General features: G+C 42.7%; 1 protein-coding gene across 4 annotated transcripts in view; it reads left to right on the top strand.

The window, feature by feature from the left end:
• The first annotated feature begins 4,793 nt into the window (after window positions 1-4,793).
• tmem38b (transmembrane protein 38B) overlaps window positions 4,794-24,230 on the top strand; it is a 38,274-nt gene continuing 18,837 nt past the window's right edge. Inside the window, exons 1-3 of one of the 4 annotated variants that reach the window (XM_031826204.1) lie at window positions 4,808-5,238; window positions 14,038-14,058; window positions 23,294-23,450. In XM_031826204.1, coding sequence (XP_031682064.1) covers window positions 23,344-23,450 — 107 coding nt within the window. In that variant the 5' untranslated portion in view covers window positions 4,808-5,238; window positions 14,038-14,058; window positions 23,294-23,343. Of the gene's footprint in view, window positions 5,239-14,037; window positions 14,059-23,293; window positions 23,451-24,230 lie in introns of all 4 variants that reach the window. The other 3 variants (XM_031826203.1, XM_031826202.1, XM_031826200.1) reach the window with 3 other exon arrangements.

The raw sequence follows: 24,230 nt of genomic DNA, 5'->3' as shown, positions 1-24,230 counted from the left end.
CATTCTTGAGCTCAATTTAAACACAACCCCCCAAAAAACTCAAATGACAGAACATAGATTTTGGTTGAATATTGTGCCGAATATCGTGCAGATTTAACACAAAAAATATAAAATAAGTTGAGCTCAGGTGCATTTCCATTGATTATCCTTGAGATGTTTCTACAACTTGATTGTAGTCCACTTTTGGTACATGTTATTGATTGGACATGATTTGGAAAGGCTCACACCTGTCTATATAAGGTCCCACAGTTGACAGTGCATGTCCGACCAAAAACTAAGCCATGAGGTTGAAGGAATTGTTCGTAGAGCTCCGAGACAGGATTGTGTCGAGGCACAGATCTGGGAAAGGGTACCAAAACATTTCTGCAGCATTGAAGGTCATGGAATTTGCCAAAAGGCACCTAAAGACTCTCAGACCATGAGAAACAAGATTCTCTGGTCTGAGAAAACCAAGATTTAACTCTTTGGCCTGAATGCCAAGCGTCACGTCTGGAGCATGGTGGTGGCAGCATCATGTTGTGGGGATGTTTTTCAGCAGCAGGGAGCAGGGAGACTAGTCAGGATAGAGGCAAAGATTAACAGAGCAAAGTACAGGGAGATCCTTGATGAAAACCATTTTATAATAAAAAAATAAATTAGGGAACATTTCTAAAAAACTGTTTTGCTTTGTCATTATGGGGTATTGTGTGTAGATTCACGAGGAACTAATGTAATTTAATCAATTTTAGAATAAGGCTGGTACATACAAAAGTGTGGAAAATGTCAAGGGGTCTGAATACTTCCCAAAGGCACTGTACATATCTACCTCAATTATTTTGTACCCCGTGTATCATTACTCATTGTGTACTTACTAAAATCATTTTGATGTTATTTCTCTATTTTCTTTCTTCATTGTTGGGAAGGGCCCGTATATAAGATTTTTACTGCTAGTCTACACCTGTCGAAGCATGTGATGAATAACATTTGATTTGAAACCATCTCTAGGACTGGGCAGAGAAAGCAGCATCTCTGAGGCTGCAAGAAAGGCTCTTACAAACATATTTCTGAAATATTGAGAGCTGTACACACATGCACACAGCCACACACAGACAAATGGCGCAGTACCCCCATGTGAGCTAGTGATCCAGAGTGGAAACAACATCCTGCAGGCAGCAGCATGACAAGGCATTTCCTGACCCAACACATAGGCTTGCATCCCAACTGGCACCCTATTTGACCAGAATTCTGTGGACCCTATGGGTCCTGGTCAAAAGAAAGAAAGAAAGAAAGAAAGAAAGAAAGAAAGAAAGAAAGAAAGAAAGAAAGAAAGAAAGAAAGAAAGAAAGAAAGAAAGAAAGAAAGAAAGAAAGAAAGAGAGAGAGAGAGAGAGAGAGAGAGAGAGAGAGAGTGAGAGAGAGAAAGAGACAGAGAAAGAGAGAGAGAAAGAGAAAGAGAGAGAAAGAGTGGGAGAGAGAGAGAGAGCGAGAGAGAGAGAGCAAGAGAGAGAGAGGAAGAGAAAGAGAGAGAGGAAGAGAAAGAGAGAGAGAGAGAGAGAAAGAGTGGGAGAGGGATAGGGAAAGAGAGAAAGAGTTAGGCAGATAAATATATGCGGACAGAGATCAGGGCTATGGATCGAGGAGCATGGAGGTTCCCTGTATGTGCGATTTATAGCCCTCTGTCTCCCCTGCCTGCCTGTTCTACACAGGCATTACTCATCTGGACCAGCCGTGACGTGGTAGGGCCACTACCCAGCCAAACACTGCTCTGGGGGACACGTGTGTGCACGTTTCAAGTGTGTGTGTGTGTGTGTGTGTGTTTGGTGAGGGCCAGGCCATTCAGTGAGTGATAAACACACAGAGGTGATGATATCGGCTCTATTGTAACTCTTAAGCAGGGCAGGGGGTTGCCGGAGTGGAGGGATCAACCACTGAATCACCAGACCTGACTCAGACAGGAAAAGAGAATGGGAAGATGGAAGAGGCACAGCTGCTGCTCATGGAGGTCAATCCAGCTAATATAACAAACATCCAGAGGAAAACAGTCACTCAGGATTCAGGAGTGTGTGAGTGGCTTTTGTGTATGTTTAGGAATGTCTTGTCACTATAGTTACCATAAATGGAATGTTTTGTCCCACTTTCCTTAGGAAGCGGAGGTTAATGACTGACACTTCATTCATCCATTCATTCATTCATTTGAAACTCTTTCTTCAAAAAACAGACCAAACCAGAATGCTATTTGGCCCTAAACAGAGAGTACACAATGGCACCTAACCACTGTGACTGACCCAAAATGAAGGAAATATTTGACTATGTAGACTCAGTGAGTGTAACAGTGTTACTTTAAACCGTCCCCTCGCCCATACCCTGGCGCGAACCAGGGACCCTCTGCACACATCAACAACAGTCACCCACGAAGCATCGTTACCCATCGCTCCACAAAAGCCGCGGCCCTTGCAGAGCAAGGAGGAACTACTACTTCAAGGTCTCAGAGCAAGTGATGTCACCAATTGAAACGCTATTTAGCTCGCACCACCACTAATTAGCTAGCCGTTTCACATCCGTTACACTCACCCCCCTTTTGACCTCCTCCTTTTCTGCAGCAACCAGTGATCCGGGTCAACAGCATCAATGTAACAGTATAACTTTAGACCGTCCCCTCACCCATACCCGGGCGCGAACCAGGGACCCTATTGAGAATATCCACTGAAGGCAGATCTGGTTCTCAAGAGAAGACAGGCTTTGTGCTCACAAAATGAGGTGGAAACTGAGCTGCACTTCCTAACCTCCTGCCAAATGTATGACCATATTAGAGACATATATTTCCCTCAGACTACACAGATCCACAAAGAATTTGAAAACAAATGCAAATTTGATAAACTCCCATATCTATCGGGTGAAATACCAGTGTGCCATCACAGCAGCAATATTTGTGACCTGTTGCCACAAGAAAATGGCAACCAGTGAAAAACAAACACCATTGTAAATACAACCTATATTTATGTTTATTTATTTTCCCTTTTGTACTTTAACTATTTGCACATCATTACAACACTGTATATAGACAATATGACGTTTGAAATGTCTTTATTCTTTTGTGATTGTAATGTTCACTGTTAATTTTTGATTGTTTATTTCACTTTTCTTTATTATCTATATCATTGCTTTGGCAATGTAAACATATGTTTCCTATGCCAACAAAGCCCCTTAAATAAATAAATAAATAAAAAGACAGACAGACCAGACCAGACCAGACCAGACCAGACCAGAGAGAGAGAGAGTTTACAAAATCCAGCACTGTCATTATGTGGTGTCCATCAGGAAGGGATATAGACACACACACAGTCCTGAGCTGTTGACCAGACTTAGAGGTGATCATTGAATAATTTGAATAATTCACTACCGGGGTGAGGTTTCCGCTAGGTACAAATCAAAATATTAGTGGGGAAAATGCCAAAGTGCCCCAAGACTGGGGACTGAGCGACAGGGGTAGGTATTAAAGCCTAGGGTAGGTGTTACCTTAGGGTGCCAACTCAAGTCTTTTGCTTTCAGTCTTCTCTCACAGGCATAAACATGGTTGTTGTCACAGTAATCTGCTTTTGTAATTGTTCCACTGCTATAGAATGCATTTACCTCATCACCTGTCTAAACTGTACTCTCTCCCACTCCTACTGTGCACGTACTCTGGACTACCTCAAGGCATTACAATACATCCTTCACAGTTTCGGTGCTGTGTCATCACTCACAAGGGGACTTTCCACCATGTCTGGTATGAACTTCTCATAGACCTATAATCCATTGTGAAACTAAATGTATTTCTTTTTCACTTTAGGTAACAATTGCTGTCATCAAGGCAAAGGGTGGCTACTTTGAAGAATCACAAATATAAAATATATTTTGATTTGTTTGTTTATTTGGACTTTTTTGGTGTTATGTGTTATTTCATAGTTTTGATGTCTTCACTATTATTCTACAATGTAGAAAATAGTAAAAATAAAGAAAAAACCTTTAATGAGTAGGTGTGTCCAAACGTTTGACTGGTACTGTATGTTTGTCCAAGAAAACATTGAAAATCACATTAGCCTGCCTACTTATCAGGTTTCTGGTCAAATAAAGTCAACACCAATGTCACCAAGTATCTGATCTGTTGTCTCCATCGACTGGCCTTTACTGCGCATTACAGATCACTGGGTACTGGGCAGGAGCTTTCCACATACATTTCCAATTGCTGACGAACAGAGAAAGCATAATTATACAATGCTGCCCTCTGGTGGCAAAATTATGTAGGTTCGTTGTGTCCGTTGAGCCCCAAACTGGATCAAAGTATGTTCTTGTCCATCAAACTAAGCCTCCCCATAAAAACATGCATCCCCTCTTTATTTTTGGCAAGTAGCCTACAGTAGGTAGCCTACACAAAAGTGCAATACTCTTAATATAACCGTGTGTTAGTGTGGCTTTTTTTGTGAATTTATGTAAATCACGAAGCTCATCTGCAGGAAGATTCTCAGCAACAAAAGAGTGATCAAATTAACATCTTCCACCTGTATACACAGCAGTAGGTATGCCTATGTAATTACCATGTAAACGGTCGCAACGATAATAACATGTGCATAACTGTACCCTTCTGCTCAGGTAAATACCATGATCTAAGTATATCTAAATAATGAACTCTCTGCCTATGCGTGTGTGTGTCCACGCGCGAGAACCTGTCCTCTGACTGTAAATGGTCCTGTACCTGTAGCATTACTACTCTAGACACACACACCTCTGATTGGCTAATCCTCCCACTATTTCCCAATCAGAGAGCTCGGTTTGCTCGAGCTGCCACATCATAGCAATGGCGGACCGAAGTAGCAGGAATTCCGCGTCCTCGTATTTCCAATCCGGTGCCCGTAGGGAGCCGTTGCTGAGCGACCAGCGGAGATCCCAGAAGTCTGCTAACCAGCTGTTGGCTGCTTTTTTTTCCCGCTCTCGTCAGATCCAGCTGTTTTGGTCGGAAGACAAAACAGACTGGGACAGACCCGGGAGAAACCAAACTGACTGCTTTGATGCTTGAAGTTGAACGTCTGCCGCGTATTGACACCTCGAGGATTAGACATAGGGAACACTCCAAGTGAAGGGTTCCACAGTAACAGACATATGGATTTGTTTAGGGTTTTGAATTTGGACGAACTGTCCCATGGACTGGCTGGTCTGTCCATGTTTCCGTACTTTGACACGGCGCACTATACTGTGTCAGTGATGGCTCTACGAGAACAGCCAGGTAAGCAAGGACATTCAACAACGGGTTGTGTTGGACAGGTCTAGCTCATTACAATTGTTCAAACTTTTTTAATGTAGCCTAATATACCAGCCTATTGAATGGTTTGGTTCTTTACTTCTCATATTTTAAGGGCAATTTGTTGAATGTTAGACCAGGCTACACTTTTTGCTCACCCCAGAGACAGACTTCAGCCTCTAGCCGCTAAATTAGCGTGTTTGAAAGAACATGAAACTTGAGAGAAGGTTCCACACAATTCTCCCTATTTGGCCACGTTGATATTGAGATCGTTTACTATCATGTTTTCATTTTCTAAATCCCCACAACTGGATGGCATGCTAAAATTATGCAATGGATTATTGCTGCAAGGATATTTTGAGATCCCTCATTTTTAAGAGTAACATTTATGCTTTAGTCCGCTTATGGTTGACCTATTTGCCCAGTTAAAATGAATCACAAGTCACACCACACAAGTCACACCACTTTTGCATTCTTGATGTATTTAAAAATAACTTTTGAAGTACATATTTGTAAACAAAATACGTGTTGTCCCAGTGATCTTTACACACACACACACACACACACACACACACACACACACACACACACACACACACACACACACACACACACACACACACACACACACATATATATATATATATATATATATATATATATATATATATACACACACACACACTGTATCAGGGTAGTTAGACTCATCATACCACAGTAACATAGATCCAGACTGTACTGCCGAAGCTTTGCAGACACATTATATTGCTTTTGATACTCATTGCCAGGGATGGGAGGAGAGGCCCATCAATAATGGAATAGTCCTCTTTTCTGGTTATTTTCTGGCATCAAGGTTGCCTCAAAACTCACTGAGGAAACACATGGCCCAAATAAATTATAACAAAAGTGGATTATAACACAGCATGTGTAATTCTAGTAGGAACAGGGCTACTGTACCTTGAGTTGCCTGACACTATTCCACGTGTTATGTTTATATGTAACTCTGGTCGTGGCTCAGTCTGAAGACAGGTGGACTTTTACTGCCTCAACATGGACCTTTTCTCCAAACAAACCACACATGGGTTCAAGTACTATTTGAAATCATTCAAAGACTTTTAGTATTTACTCTAGTCTCATTGGAGGACTAGATAGGCCAGGTTTGCACCTTTGCAATTTTCTATTGGTTCCATTGCAGTAGGCAAGTTCAATCAAGCCCAGATAAAGTATTTGAGATGATTTGAAATAGTGTTTGGGCTCAGGTCTGGATCAAACCTCCCATTGTTGTCCCTGGCGACCACAGTGTATCAGCAGTCTATTTTAGAGAAGTGTTGCTTCACTTACTTGTGCGGCATCTCATTCCCTCTGGCCTAGTGTCAATACCTCAGCCTGTACTCATATAGGCTATGGTTGTGTCTTAAATGGCACCTTATTCCCTATATACAGTAGTGCACTATTTTGACTGGAGCCCTATGGGTCAAAGGTAGTGCACTATATAAGGATTAGGGTAGCACTGGGGATATAGGCTCTGTCTCCCACAGGCTCTCTGTGAGTGATTGAGGGATTGAGTAATGGAAGGGTTGGCCTGGTGCAGTTTCCCTTGGCTGTCAAACCATCCCAAAATATCACACTGTCATCCAACACACACCGAGGGTCCTCATGTTACCCCTCTGGGTGTGTTTGTTTTTAATGTATTTTTATAAATAAAATAATGGGAGTCTAGAGCCATATCAGAGAGAGATTGTAGAACTTACAACATTAGAACACCGGAGCCGGAGCTTATTAGAACACCGGAGCCGGAGCTTATTAGAACACCGGTGCTTATTAGAACACCGGCGCTTATTAGAACACCGGCGCTTATTAGAACACCGGCGCTTATTAGAACACCGGCGCTTATTAGAACACCGGCGCTTATTAGAACACCGGCGCTTATTAGAACACCGGCGCTTATTAGAACAACGGAGCCGGAGCTTATTAGAACACCGGTGCTTATTAGAACACCTGAGATTATTAGAACACCTGAGCTTATTAGAACACCGGAGCTTATTAGAACACCTGAGCTTATTAGAACACTGGCGCTTATTAGAACACCTGAGCTTATTAGAACACCGGAGCTTATTAGAACACCGGAACTTATTAGAACACCGGAGCTTATTAGAACACCGGAGCTTATTAGAACACCTGACTAAGCTTATTAGAACACCGGAGCTTATTAGAACACCGGAGCTTATTAGAACACCGGAGCTTATTAGAACACCTGACTAAGCTTATTAGAACACCGGAGCTTATTAGAACACCGGAGCTTATTAGAACACCTGAGCTTATTAGAACACCGGAGCTTATTAGAACACCGGAGCTTATTAGAACACCTGAGCTTATTAGAACACCGGAGCTTATTAGAACACCGGAGCTTATTAGAACACCGGCGCTTATTAGAACACCAGTGCTTATTAGAACACCGGCGCTTATTAGAACACCGGTGCTTATTAGAACACCAGAGCTGCTCTCTATTTTTAGACAGTGCTGGATCTAGTCATGATTCCCACAAAACACTTGGACTTTACATTTTTCCTTATAGTAGCTGGCACATTCTAGACTAGAGGCTCAATGAAAAGCGGTACTGAACATTAGTTTGCCCTTTACTGTTTATAACAGACTTATAAATAGTAAGATTATAATTATTTTTCACAGGGACACTTTTACTTGTCTTTATAAAGAAGACTTATCTCAAGCACTGTCCAAACTACACTGAGTGAGGTCTAACATGGAAAACAGAACATTAGTTATAAGACATTGTACTGTGAACAATCTGTAACCTAATAATAAGTGTTCCATCCTCTAGCAGGATGCTCAGAGCAGAGAGAGCAGAGAGAACAGAGAGAGAGAGAGAGAGAGAGAGCAGAGAGAGAGAGAGAGAGAGCAGAGAGAGAGAGACTCTCCCCAGTCTCTCCCAAACTCTAATGGACTATGTGATATAAGACTGTTTCCTCAGGATGCCATCTAAAGACACATAAAAGTGTTTTATGAACAGGCCTCTATAGAAACAAGGTGCTGTTTGCAACGTAATGAATGTACTCTGTAGACCGGAACTACAGAAAGACAGTGAGACAGGTTACACTACATTTGGTCCCTTCTGTTTGGAGAGAATTTGAAATTATCACAGACTGGGGCCATCTCTTCTAGCCTGGTTCCAGATCTGTTTGTGCTGTATAGCCAACTCCTATGTGGTCGTTGTTATTGAATGTGACAAGACAGCAAAAAACAGATATTGGAACAGGCTATAAGTCCCAAGGATAACACCTGAAGTGCAGGTAGAGCTCAGAGCTGTGTTCAGTTTGTCATTGCATTAGATATTTTCTCCACTTTACCCACAGGTAAGATTTGACTTGCAAATGTCCTCTGAATGCAAATCAAGCTGATTACCACAAGGTATCTTGAGTCCTGCTGGTCATGGTGTGACCTACACAGTCTGCTTAGAGATAGTGTACATCAGAGGAGGCTGGTGGGAGGTGCTATAGGAGGACAGGCTCATTGTAATGACTGGAATGGAATAATGGAATGGTACATAACACATGTAAACAACATGTTGGATTCAATTCCATTTCTTTCTATTATAGCCATTACAATGAGCCTATTGTCCTATACCTCCTCCCACCAGCCTCCTCTGGTGTGCAGTGCCTTCTATACTGTCAACTAAACAAGCTGTTTCTACAGTGTGTCTCACTTGGCTGGTGTTTGGGACTCTGTGTCTCACTCTGCTGGTGTTTGAGATTCGGTGTCTCACTCTGCTGGTGTTTGGGATTCTGTGTCTCACTCTGCTGGTGTTTGGGATTCTGTGTCTCACTCTGCTGGTGTTTGGGATTCTGTGTCTCACTCTGCTGGTGTTTGGGACTCTGTGTCTCACTCTGCTGGTGTTTGGGACTCTGTGTCTCACTCTGCTGGTGTTTGAGACTCTGTGTCTCACTCTGCTGGTGTTTGAGACTCTGTGTCTCACTCTGCTGGTGTTTGAGACTCTGTGTCTCACTCTGCTGGTGTTTGAGACTCTGTCTCACTCTGCTGGTGTTTGGGACTCTATGTCTCACTCTGCTGGTGTTTGGGATTCTGTGTCTCACTCTGCTGGTGTTTGGGATTCTGTGTCTCACTCTGCTGGTGTTTGAGACTATGTGTCTCACTCTGCTGGTGTTTGGGACTCTGTGTCTCACTCTGCTGGTGTTTGGGACTCTGTGTCTCACTCTGCTGGTGTTTGGGACTCTGTGTCTCACTCTGCTGGTGTTTGGGACTCTGTGTCTCACTCTGCTGGTGTTTGGGACTCTGTGTCTCACTCTGCTGGTGTTTGGGGCTCTGTGTCTCACTCTGCTGGTGTTTGGGACTCTGTGTCTCACTCTGCTGGTGTTTGGGACTCTGTGTCTCACTCTGCTGGTGTTTGGGACTCTGTGTCTCACTCTGCTGGTGTTTGGGATTCTGTGTCTCACTCTGCTGGTGTTTGGGACTCTGTGTCTCACTCTGTTGGTGTTTGGGATTCTGTGTCTCACTCTGCTGGTGTTTGGGATTCTGTGTCTCACTCTGCTGGTGTTTGGGATTCTGTGTCTCACTCTGCTGGTGTTTGGGACTCTGTGTCTAAGTGAGTTACCAGTGGGAGATTGGATTCCAGCAAGCATTCATTGTGTCATTCATAACAATGTACCTACAGTACATGTCAGAATGCAGAAGTAAAGTGCTCACCAAACCTTCAGTGTAAACACTGCCTCTCTCTCTCAGTACTGTATATTGTTGTGGAAATTCTAACAAGTGAGAGAGACTGTCATTTCTTCCAACAATAATTTGTATTAATAAAAATTGCAACAATGAAGCTGGTCGGCCACTCTCGAGTGTAGGACCGAGAGCTCAACATCACCGAAAATGCAGAAGTCTTATATAGTAGACCTAAAAATGCTTAATCATGGCTGGTTCCACCCCTCCCCGGTAGATCAGGGCATCATAAACTATCAGGTGTGTGAAATCATAGCGCTAAAACAAGTGATAACGCCAGTTCCGTTACTCCCTTTTCTCAAGCCAGCCTCTGTTATCTTCATATCTCAACACAGTTATGCCCTTGAAAGATAAAAAAGAACAGCTGCGGTCACTCTCAAAGGCTTTTTTGTCTTTGGCCACACAGCCAAGTTTCTCGGAAGCAAAGATGATTAGAAACAATAACAGGTCTGTTCTATTCCTCAAGTTATCTCTAGTTGGAGTCACACCATGAAACCAGTAGACAGAGACCGGTAGACAGGGACCGGTAGACAGAGACCGGTAGACAGGGGCCGGTAGACAGGGGCCGGTAGACAGAGACCGGTAGACAGGGACCGGTAGACAGAGACCGGTAGACAGAGACCGGTAGACAGAGACCGGTAGACAGAGACCGGTAGACAGAGACCGGTAGACAGGGACCTGTAGACAGGGACCTGTAGACAGAGACCGGTAGACAGGGGCCGGTAGACAGAGACCGGTAGACAGGGGCCGGTAGACAGAGACCGGTAGACAGAGACCGGTAGACAGGGACCGGTAGACAGAGACCGGTAGACAGAGACCGGTAGACAGAGACCGGTAGACAGGGACCGGTAGACAGAGACCGGTAGACAGGGACCGGTAGACAGGGACCGGTAGACAGAGACCGGTAGACAGGGGCCGGTAGACAGAGACCGGTAGACAGAGACCGGTAGACAGGGACCTGTAGACAGGGACCGGTAGACAGGGACCGGTAGACAGGGATCGGTAGACAGAGACCGGTAGACAGGGATCGGTAGACAGAGACCGGTAGACAGAGACCGGTAGACAGAGACCGGTAGACAGGGACCTGTAGACAGGGACCGGTAGACAGAGACCGGTAGACAGGGACCGGTAGACAGGGATCGGTAGACAGAGACCGGTAGACAGGGATCGGTAGACAGAGACCGGTAGACAGAGACCGGTAGACAGGGACCGGTAGACAGGGACCGGTAGACAGGGACCGGTAGGCAGGGACCGGTAGACAGAGACCGGTAGACAGAGACCGGTAGACAGAGACCGGTAGACAGAGACCGGTAGACAGGGACCGGTAGACAGAGACCGGTAGACAGGGACCGGTAGACAGGGACCGGTAGACAGAGACCGGTAGACAGGGGCCGGTAGACAGAGACCGGTAGACAGAGACCGGTAGACAGGGACCTGTAGACAGGGACCGGTAGGCAGAGACCGGTAGACAGAGACCGGTAGACAGGGACCGGTAGACAGGGATCGGTAGACAGAGACCGGTAGACAGGGATCGGTAGACAGAGACCGGTAGACAGAGACCGGTAGACAGGGACCGGTAGGCAGGGACCGGTAGACAGGGACCGGTAGACAGGGACCGGTAGGCAGGGACCGGTAGACAGGGACCGGTAGACAGGGACCGGTAGGCAGGGACCGGTAGGCAGGGACCGGTAGGCAGGGACCGGTAGGCAGGGACCGGTAGACAGAGACCGGTAGACAGAGACCGGTAGACAGGGACCGGTAGACAGGGATCGGTAGACAGAGACCGTAGACAGAGACCGGTAGACAGGGACCGGTAGGCAGGGACCGGTAGGCAGAGACCTGTAGGCAGGGACCGGTAGGCAGGGACCGGTAGGCAGGGAACGGTAGGCAGGGACCAGCTGCAGGGGAACCATCCTTTCTCAGAAGGACAGCATTGGTAGTTATGAAAATCTCTTACTAGTGTAAGAGGGAAAGGGGGATACCTAGTCAGTTGTACAACTGAATGCATTCAATTGAAATGTGTCTTCCGCATTTAACCCAACCCCTCTGAATTAGAGAGTCAATATTCATGCAGATATAGTAAACAAAGCAGATAAATACTTCATTTTCCCTCACAATATCCACTGGGAATATACTGTAATCCACAAAAAGGGACATTCAGTAGTTTCCATGACATAGTGTAGATTAAATATTTGAGGCTCTTCATGGGACTCTTGAAACACAAACATCTCTTGGACTCACTCTTTAAGTTCCCTTTGCTCATCAGGGATTTTCTGTACTGACAAGCAACCTCTTCTACATGCAGAGTAGCAACAACCCACTCAATGAACAACGGTCCCTAGCTGGCAGCATAGCATTCACCCATTCTTAATGGCTTCTCTGTACCAAGGCATAGACAATTAGCCTGGTCCCAGGTCTACTTTTGCTGTTTTTCCAAATTAGCCTGGTCCCAGGTCTACTTTTGCTGTTTTTCCAAATTAGCCTGGTCCCAGATCTGCTTTTGCTGTTTTTCCAAATTAGCCTGGTCCCAGATCTGCTATGCTGTTTTACCAAATGAGCCTGGTCCCAGATCTGCTTATGCTGTTTTTCCAAATGAGCCTGGTGCCAGATCTGCTTATGCTGTTTTTCCAAATGAGCCTGGTCCCAGATCTGCTTATGCTGTTTTTCCAAATGAGCCTGGTCCCAGATCTGCTTATGCTGTTTTTCCAAATTAGCCTGGTCCCAGGTCTACTTTTGCTGTTTTTCCAAATTAGCCTGGTCCCAGATCTGCTTTTGCTGTTTTTCCAAATTAGCCTGGTCCCAGATCTGCTATGCTGTTTTACCAAATGAGCCTGGTCCCAGATCTGCTTATGCTGTTTTTCCAAATGAGCCTGGTGCCAGATCTGCTTATGCTGTTTTTCCAAATGAGCCTGGTCCCAGATCTGCTTATGCTGTTTTTCCAAATGAGCCTGGTCCCAGATCTGCTTATGCTGTTTTTCCAAATGAGCCTGGTCCCAGATCTGCTTATGCTGTTTTTCCAAATGAGCCTGGTCCCAGATCTGCTTATGCTGTTTTTCCAAATGAGCCTGGTCCCAGATCTGCTTATGCTGTTTTCTCCAAATGAGCCTGGTGCCAGATCTGCTTATGCTGTTTTTCCAAATGAGCCTGGTCCCAGATCTGCTTATGCTGTTTTTCCAAATGAGCCTGGTCCCAGATCTGCTTATGCTGTTTTCTCCAAATGAGCCTGGTCCCAGATCTGCTTATGCTGTTTTCTCCAAATGAGCCTGGTCCCAGATCTGCTTATGCTGTTTTCTCCAAATGAGCCTGGTCCCAGATCTGCTTATGCTGTTTTCTCCAAATGAGCCTGGTCCCAGATCTTCATTTTTAAAATTTAAATTTTATTTTTTGTACCTTTATTTAAGAATGAGAGAAGCTTCTGATAGGCTAGTTGACATCATTTGAGTAAATAAAATTAAATTTTTTACCTTTATTTAATTAGGCAAGTCAGTTAAGAACAAATTCTTATTTTCAATGACGGCCTCGGAACAGTGGGTTAACTGCCTGTTCAGGGGCAGAACGACAGATTTGTACCTTGTCAGCTCGGGGGTTTGAACTCGCAACCTTCCGGTTACTAGTCCAACGCTCTAACCACTAGGCTACCCATGCCTCTTGCAAGCTGTTGGGAACGTTGGAAAGACAGCACAAACTGATGTGGGACCAGGATAATAGACAAAACACAAGCTTCACTAATTCCAAATGTACTCAAGCTGTATGCAGTGCAACTAAAAGCGTTGGTTGACAAAACCTCTTGTTTAGTTCTGCTTTCTCAACCCACTAGGGACTAGGCCTGCTGTAAATGATAGTCTGGAAATATCACGTTCAAAGTTGTTGATAAGATCCCAAGAAAATGTCATTAGTTATCTATACATATTTTAATAACAGCTACAGTAGCATTTAAAGAGTAAAAAAGCATTAAATGAATTGTTTTTACTTACTTGCGTAGCTACGTACTAAATCATGTACATAGTCATTAATGTTGTGCCTTTGCTGATGTTGCAGGTTATGTGTCCCAGTAGACAGGTATGTTACTATTTCACCAGTCATTATTGTAACCATCCCATCCACCTGCTACTGTACTACTACAGTACTACTAGTACTACTGCTACAGTACTACTGCTACAGTACTACTACAACAGTACTACTGCTACAGTACTACTACAACAGTACTACTGCTACAGTACTACTGCTACAGCACTACTGCTACAGTACTACTAGTACTACTGCTACAGTACTACTACAGTACTACTAGTACTACTGCTACAGTACTACTACAGTACTACTAGTACTACTGCTACAGTACTACTACAGTACTACTGCTACAGCACTACTACTACAGTACTACTAGTACTACTGCTACAGTACTACTAGTACTACTGCTACAGTACTACTACACTACTACAGTACTACTGCTACAGTACTACTACAGTACTACTGCTACAGCACTACTACAGTACTACTGCTACAGCACTACTACAGTACTACTGCTACAGCACTACTACTACAGTACTACTAGTACTACTGCTATAGTACTACAACAGTACTACTGCTACAGTACTACTACAACAGTACTACTGCTACAGTACTACTACAACAGTACTACTGCTACAGTACTACTACAACAGTACTACTGCTACAGTACTAATGCTACAGTACTACTACAACAGTACTACTGCAGTACTACAAGTACTACTGCTACAGTACTACTGCTACAGTACTACTACAACAGTACTACTGCTACTGTACTACAGTACTACTGCTACAGCACTACTACTACAGTACTACTAGTACTACTGCTATAGTACTACAACAGTACTACTACAACAGTACTACTGCTACAGTACTACTACAACAGTACTACTACAACAGTACTACTGCTATAGCACTACTGCTACAGTACTACTGCTACAGTACTACTGCTACAGTACTACTACAGCAGTACTACTGCTACAGTACTGCTACAGTAGTACTACTACTACTACTACTGTACTACTACAGTACTACAGAACTACTACTATAGAACTACAACAGTACTACTGCTACAGCACTACTGCTACAGTACTACTGCTACAGTACTACTACAACAGTACTACTGTAGTAGTTCTACCTAGTTAGAACTACTACTACTACTACAACTGTACTACTACAGTACTACAGTACTACAGAACTACTACTACTACAGAACTACAACAGTACTACTACAACAGTACTTCTACAGTACTTCTACTACAGTACTACTGCTATAGTTAAGATATATATTGTATGTCTCTGAGTAAATCCAGCTTCAGGGATCCACTGTCGACAAGTCTTTTTCCCAGAAGGCTTTGTCCCGGATCTGATGCATGCATGGATACCGCTCCATGCTTATTTTTTTATAACCTTTATTTTACCTAGCCTGGTCCCAGATCTGTTGGTGTGGACTTGACAACTGTTTGCATGAGGAGTTGGCAAGAGAGCACAAACAGATCTGGGACCAGGCTATATTTAAGCTTTGTTGCGTCTGTGTTATGGAGACGGAGCCATGGCTTTTCTCCTCTTCTAATCCCACGACCACTATTACGTAACTGTTTCTTAAGCTTATTAAGAAGTTATTAAGGCTGTTAATAACCTGCCGTCATTTGACTACAACCTGCTTTCAATTGATGATTTGCATGATGATTGCAGTTATTTTGATTAGTGACGTTGTTGTGGTGTTGAGGTACTGTAACCACTATTTCAGTTACTATGCTCCAATGCCAAATGCTGGCGACCATGTAGGCTGTCAGTTCTGACGTACCTGTGTGTTCAGATGGCTACTGCTGTGCAAAGCTGGCTGTCCATCTGTAGTGAACAGTGATGCACAAAATGTGATTTAATCAGCTATTCAATGGTTGTGCAAATGCTGGTTGTTGGTACGGCGACGCCTGCGAGTGGTAGATGTGAAGAACCTTTGTGCTTGTGTGTGTGTTATAACCGTGTACCTGGGTAATCACTCATCTGTATTGTTGTAGCCAACTCATGTGATGTTTGATGATATTAAACAAGAGTGTGTGAGATGCCCAGTGATAGTGAATGTCCCACTGCTGTTAGTTTCTCCTGTTAAACCTCTCTCCTCTTTGATATGTTGATACTGGCTGTTTTGTTGGAGTTTGGTCAGGCAGTAACATTGACTCTGCCAACTCCAGACCACTCATTATACCAGGAGATCTGCATGTGTTCCATCTCTCTCTCTTTCCGTTTCTAATCCTGTTCTAATTTTCTAATTTCTAATGTTCCATTTTAAGTACAAAACATCTAAACCAGTTTGTTACTGGTGTTAGGTTCTAATTCTCAGAGTACAAACTCAACGGACACTATGAATGCTTTAAACCAAGTTTATTCATCCCAGAGGATCAATAAAACTGCATGAGACAAAAACATACCCCACTTTGGATGGAGTCTCCTCGTTATCGCAACACATTGCATCATTATTGCTAGGCAGGAAGCTGAATGATATGAGCCTTAAACGGTTCCTCCCCTTATCAGTACTGCCACGTGTGATCGTTTTCCCGGCACTCAGCCCCTCCCAAGCTTCATTATGACTCCACCCCTCATGTCTCTTTTAGAACTAATGATTCATCATAGTTAAAGCTCAGAAACCAGACCTATCACTATACATGTATTTTACACAACACAACATTCTTGACCTTGTTGCTGTTGAGTTATTGAAACAAATATAAATAATGAAGTGTAGGTCTACGGTCTACTCTGCGATGTCTGCAGTATTATAAAGGGCCCTACAGTAGTTGTGGTCAGGATATAGAACTGTAAACTACATGGCTACAGAGTTAGAACTGTAAACTACATGGCTACAGAGTTAGAACTGTAAACTACATGGCTACAGAGTTAGAACTGTAAACTACATGGCTTCAGAGTTATAACTGTAAACTACATGGCTTCAGAGTTATAACTGTAAACTACATGGCTTCAGAGTTATAACTGTAAACTACATGGCTACTACATGGCTTCATAGTTAGAACTGTAAACTACATGGCTTCATAGTTAGAACTGTAAACTACATGGCTACTACATGGCTTCATAGTTAGAACTGTAAACTACATGGCTACTACATGGCTTCATAGTTAGAACTGTAAACTACATGGCTTCATAGTTAGAACTGTAAACTACATGGCTACTACATGGCTTCATAGTTAGAACTGTAAACTACATGGCTTCATAGTTAGAACTGTAAACTACATGGCTACAGAGTTATAACTGTAAACTACATGGCTACAGAGTTATAACTGTAAACTACATGGCTACAGAGTTAGAACTGTAAACTACATGGCTACATAGTTAGAACTGTAAACTACATGGCTACAGAGTTAGAACTGTAAACTACATGGCTACATAGTTAGAACTGTAAACTACATGGCTTCATAGTTAGAACTGTAACCTACATGGCTTCATAGTTAGAACTGTAAACTACATGGCTACTACATGGCTTCATAGTTAGAACTGTAAACTACATGGCTTCATAGTTAGAACTGTAAACTACATGGCTACTACATGGCTTCATAGTTAGAACTGTAAACTACATGGCTTCATAGTTAGAACTGTAAACTACATGGCTACAGAGTTATAACTGTAAACTACATGGCTTCATAGTTAGAACTGTAAACTACATGGCTACATAGTTAGAACTGTAAACTACATGGCTTCAGAGTTAGAACTGTAAACTACATGGCTACATAGTTAGAACTGTAAACTACATGGCTACATAGTTAGAACTGTAAACTACATGGCTTCATAGTTAGAACTGTAAACTACATGGCTTCATAGTTAGAACTGTAAACTACATGGCTACTACATGGCTTCATAGTTAGAACTGTAAACTACATGGCTACATAGTTAGACCTGTAACCTACATGGCTACTACATGGCTTCATAGTTAGAACTGTAAACTACATGGCTTCAGAGTTAGAACTGTAAACTACATGGCTACATAGTTAGAACTGTAAACTACATGGCTACATAGTTAGAACTGTAAACTACATGGCTTCATAGTTAGAACTGTAAACTACATGGCTACATAGTTAGAACTGTAAACTACATGGCTACAGAGTTAGAACTGTAAACTACATGGCTACAGAGTTAGAACTGTAAACTACATGGCTTCAGAGTTATAACTGTAAACTACATGGCTTCAGAGTTATAACTGTAAACTACATGGCTTCAGAGTTATAACTGTAAACTACATGGCTACTACATGGCTTCATAGTTAGAACTGTAAACTACATGGCTTCATAGTTAGAACTGTAAACTACATGGCTACTACATGGCTTCATAGTTAGAACTGTAAACTACATGGCTACTACATGGCTTCATAGTTAGAACTGTAAACTACATGGCTTCATAGTTAGAACTGTAAACTACATGGCTACTACATGGCTTCATAGTTAGAACTGTAAACTACATGGCTTCATAGTTAGAACTGTAAACTACATGGCTACAGAGTTATAACTGTAAACTACATGGCTACAGAGTTATAACTGTAAACTACATGGCTACAGAGTTAGAACTGTAAACTACATGGCTACATAGTTAGAACTGTAAACTACATGGCTACAGAGTTAGAACTGTAAACTACATGGCTACATAGTTAGAACTGTAAACTACATGGCTTCATAGTTAGAACTGTAACCTACATGGCTTCATAGTTAGAACTGTAAACTACATGGCTACTACATGGCTTCATAGTTAGAACTGTAAACTACATGGCTTCATAGTTAGAACTGTAAACTACATGGCTACTACATGGCTTCATAGTTAGAACTGTAAACTACATGGCTTCATAGTTAGAACTGTAAACTACATGGCTACAGAGTTATAACTGTAAACTACATGGCTTCATAGTTAGAACTGTAAACTACATGGCTACATAGTTAGAACTGTAAACTACATGGCTTCAGAGTTAGAACTGTAAACTACATGGCTACATAGTTAGAACTGTAAACTACATGGCTACATAGTTAGAACTGTAAACTACATGGCTTCATAGTTAGAACTGTAAACTACATGGCTTCATAGTTAGAACTGTAAACTACATGGCTACTACATGGCTTCATAGTTAGAACTGTAAACTACATGGCTACATAGTTAGACCTGTAACCTACATGGCTACTACATGGCTTCATAGTTAGAACTGTAAACTACATGGCTTCAGAGTTAGAACTGTAAACTACATGGCTACATAGTTAGAACTGTAAACTACATGGCTACATAGTTAGAACTGTAAACTACATGGCTACATAGTTAGAACTGTAAACTACATGGATATTACATGGCTTCATAGTTAGAACTGTAAACTACATGGCTACATAGTTAGAACTGTAAACTACATGGATATTACATGGCTACAGAGTTAGAACTGTAAACTACATGGCTTCATAGTTAGAACTGTAAACTACATGGCTACATAGTTAGAACTGTAAACTACATGGCTACATAGTTAGAACTGTGAACTACATGGCTACATAGTTAGAACTGTAAACTACATGGATATTACATGGCTTCATAGTTAGAACTGTAAACTACATGGCTACATAGTTAGAACTGTAAACTACATGGCTTCATAGTTAGAACTGTAAACTACATGGCTACATAGTTAGAACTGTAAACTACATGGCTACTACATGGCTTCATAGTTAGAACTGTAAACTACATGGCTACATAGTTAGAACTGTAAACTACATGGCTTCATAGTTAGAACTGTAAACTACATGGCTACATAGTTAGAACTGTAAACTACATGGCTACTACATGGCTTCATAGTTAGAACTGTAAACTACATGGCTACATAGTTAGAACTGTAAACTACATGGCTTCATAGTTAGAACTGTAAACTACATGGCTACATAGTTAGAACTGTAAACTACATGGCTTCATAGTTAGAACTGTAAACTACATGGCTACATAGTTAGAACTGTAAACTACATGGCTACTACATGGCTTCATAGTTAGAACTGTAAACTACATGGCTACATAGTTAGAACTGTAAACTACATGGCTTCATAGTTAGAACTGTAAACTACATGGCTACATAGTTAGAACTGTAAACTACATGGCTACATAGTTAGAACTGTAAACTACATGGATATTACATGGCTTCATAGTTAGAACTGTAAACTACATGGCTACATAGTTAGAACTGTAAACTACATGGCTTCATAGTTAGAACTGTAAACTACATGGCTACATAGTTAGAACTGTAAACTACATGGCTTCATAGTTAGAACTGTAAACTACATGGCTACATAGTTAGAACTGTAAACTACATGGCTTCATAGTTAGAACTGTAAACTACATGGCTACATAGTTAGAACTGTAAACTACATGGCTACATAGTTAGAACTGTAAACTACATGGCTACATAGTTAGAACTGTAAACTACATGGCTACAGAGTTAGAACTGTAAACTACATGGATATTACATGGCTTCATAGTTAGAACTGTAAACTACATGGCTACATAGTTAGAACTGTAAACTGCATGGCTACATAGTTAGAACTGTAAACTGCATGGCTACATGGTTATGCTTGTGTTTAGGACAGGAGGTTTCTCCGCCTGCCTCTCCAGGAGTCTTTGATCCTTCAGATTAACCAGCCTGACTCTACAGGACTTGGCTAGCGTTGGGATAACCTTGTACACAAGACCAGGAAGTAGATTACTTGGGAACTGGAAAATGAAGACTAAGAAGGGCCAGATTCATAGTGCTGTATATGGCTCTTAAAAGGGCATCAGCTGGCGTGCTCACATGATGGACTAGTCAAATACAAGATCAAGTAGTCAAGTACAGATGAAGTTGTTGGGAACCTGATGCTGTGCACCAGCTAGCTATAGCTAGGCTCATGATATATTGCTTGTTTTCCTTTTATTTTGAAGCGCTTTGAGATAGTAGGAACTGGATCCTATTCTTGACCAGTACAACATCACCATGTGAGCATACTATATTTAGCCTTGTTTTTAATTGACCGTAAAATGTGTTAGTCATAGTAGGTGGGATTTATTAGCTTGCTTGCCACACAGTTTGTGGTATAATGACCTTTTGGCTGACCTGAGTGACCCTGCTACCAGTGTCTGTCCCTAATACTCAGAAGTCTTAAACTAGGATCCAGGATCAAGTAGTATCTAGAATTTATTTCTTTGAGGCAGTGTCCATAGTCACAATCCTGAAAGGCTTTGCATATGGGGAGACAGTACAGACACGAGCAGATACCAGCACTAATCAACAATCAACTTTTGAGCTCTAAACGGAATCTCATATCCATAGAAAATGGTGTGTAGGCGAGATGAGCACATATCGTGCCTCTGGGCCTGACCTGTTCTCAATTGTATATCTACTGTCCCTGGAAGTCTGAAAGGACCTTCCTCAAACTGTTCATGAATGTTTAACAGCCCTGGAAGTCTGAAAGGACCTTCCTCAAACTGTTCATGAATGTTTAACAGCCCTGGAACTCTGAAAGGACTTTCCTCAAACTGTTCATGAATGTTTAACAGCCCTGGAAGTCTGAAAGGACCTTCCTCAAACTGTTCATGAATGTTTAACAGCCCTGGAAGTCTGAAAGTACTTTCCTCAAACTGTTCATGAATGTTTAACAGCCCTGGAAGTCTGAAAGGACCTTCCTCAAACTGTTCATAAATGTTTAACAGCCCTGGAAGTCTGAAAGGACCTTCCTCAAACTGTTCATAAATGTTTAACAGCCCTGGAAGTCTGAAAGGACCTTCCTCAAACTGTGACGCTCCTATAATGTGAAACTCCTCCACTGTAATCTCTCCTCTCACTATGAACATATTGCTCTGCTGTGCTTTAGCTCCTCTGCAGTTTTACAGCAACACGTTGGCTAGAACTGACAAGAAGAGAGCATTAAACAAGAACACACTATACACTTCTTGTTCTATATAATTGTAGACTTGTTCTAATTAATCAATCAATCAAATGTACTTTATAGATCTCTTCTTTTTTTACATCAGCAGCTGTCACAAAGTGCTTTACAGAGACCTATTGCAGCCTTTTACATCAGGTCAGCAGCTGTCACAAAGTGCTTTACAGAGACCTATTGCAGCCTTTTACATCAGGTCAGCAGCTGTCACAAAGTGCTTTACAGAGACCTATTGCAGCCTTTTACATCAGGTCAGCAGCTGTCACAAAGTGCTTTACAGAGACCTATTGCAGCCTTTTACATCAGGTCAGCAGCTGTCACAAAGTGCTTTACAGAGACCTATTGCAGCCTTTTACATCAGGTCAGCAGCTGTCACAAAGTGCTTTACAGAGACCTATTGCAGCCTTTTACATCAGGTCAGCAGCTGTCACAAAGTGCTTTACAGAGACCTATTGCAGCCTTTTACATCAGGTCAGCAGCTGTCACAAAGTGCTTTACAGAGACCTATTGCAGCCTTTTACATCAGGTCAGCAGCTGTCACAAAGTGCTTTACAGAGACCTATTGCAGCCTTTTACATCAGGTCAGCAGCTGTCACAAAGTGCTTTACAGAGACCTATTGCAGCCTTTTACATCAGGTCAGCAGCTGTCACAAAGTGCTTTACAGAGACCTATTGCAGCCTTTTACATCAGGTCAGCAGCTGTCACAAAGTGCTTTACAGAGACCTATTGCAGCCTTTTACATCAGGTCAGCAGCTGTCACAAAGTGCTTTACAGAGACCTATTGCAGCCTTTTACATCAGGTCAGCAGCTGTCACAAAGTGCTTTACAGAGACCTATTGCAGCCTTTTACATCAGGTCAGCAGCTGTCACAAAGTGCTTTACAGAGACCTATTGCAGCCTTTTACATCAGGTCAGCAGCTGTCACAAAGTGCTTTACAGAGACCTATTGCAGCCTTTTACATCAGGTCAGCAGCTGTCACAAAGTGCTTTACAGAGACCTATTGCAGCCTTTTACATCAGGTCAGCAGCTGTCACAAAGTGCTTTACAGAGACCTATTGCAGCCTTTTACATCAGGTCAGCAGCTGTCACATTGTTCCAAAATAAGGTTAGGATGCTGATGAGAGAGAAAGTCTATCAATAGCTGATGACTTCAACATGTATGATGATGACGATGATGATGATTAGGAGAATGATGATGGAAGTCTCTGCTAATAGATTACGGTCAGGCTTTTTTTCTAAGCACCTCCAGTGTTTCTCATCCTTCACATAGTGTTTGATGTTATGTTGTGCTTTTTTTGTTATTTGACTTTAGTTTTAGATGAACTACACTAACCTCTGCTGGTGACTGGGTTACAGGAGCCCTGGAGGTGGCGAGGAGGAGCCCGTTTGCCTGCTGGTTCAGTTCTATGCTCTACTGCTTCGGAGGGGGAATTCTCTCTGGCCTCATGATGGCTGAGGCCCCCATAGCCCCTCTGTCCAACAGCATCAACGTCCTCATGGCCTCAGTCATCTGGTGAGTGGAGTGGAGTGGAGTGGAGTGGAGTGGAGTGGAGTAGAGTAGAGTAGAGTAGAGTAGAGTAGAGTAGAGTAGAGTAGAGTGGAGTGGAGTGGAGTGGAGTGGAGTGGAGTGGAGTGGAGTGGAGTGGAGTGGAGTGGAGTGGAGTGGAGTGGAGTGGAGTGGAGTGGAGTAGAGTGGAGTAGAGTAGAGTAGAGTAGAGTAGAGTAGAGTAGAGTAGAGTAGAGTAGAGTAGAGTAGAGTAGAGTAGAGTAGAGTAGAGTAGAGTAGAGTAGAGTAGAGTAGAGTAGAGTAGAGTAGAGTAGAGTAGAGTAGAGTAGAGTAGAGTAGAGTAGAGTAGAGTAGAGTAGAGTAGAGTAGAGTAGAGTAGAGTAGAGTAGAGTAGAGTAGAGTAGAGTAGAGTAGAGTAGAGTAGAGTAGAGTAGAGTGGAAGACTGGGAGAGAAAGAGGCTGAGGTCCCGATAGCCCTTCTGTCCAACAGCACTAATGGCCTCAGTCATCTGGTGAGTGGAGTGGAGTGGAGTGGAGTGGAGTGGAGTAGAGTAGAGTAGAGTAGAGTAGAGTAGAGTAGAGTAGAGTAGAGTAGAGTAGAGTAGAGTGGAGTGGAGTGGAGTGGAGTGGAGTGGAGTGGAGTGGAGTGGAGTGGAGTAGAGTAGAGTAGAGTAGAGTAGAGTAGAGTAGAGTAGAGTAGAGTAGAGTAGAGTAGAGTAGAGTAGAGTAGAGTAGAGTAGAGTAGAGTAGAGTAGAGTAGAGTAGAGTGGAGTGGAGTGGAGTGGA

This window comes from Oncorhynchus kisutch, linkage group LG6 (genome assembly GCF_002021735.2).
Source record: "Oncorhynchus kisutch isolate 150728-3 linkage group LG6, Okis_V2, whole genome shotgun sequence".
NCBI lineage: Eukaryota > Metazoa > Chordata > Actinopteri > Salmoniformes > Salmonidae > Oncorhynchus > Oncorhynchus kisutch.
Note: the sequence above shows the minus strand (reverse complement) of the source record. Positions and strands in the feature narration are given on the sequence as shown.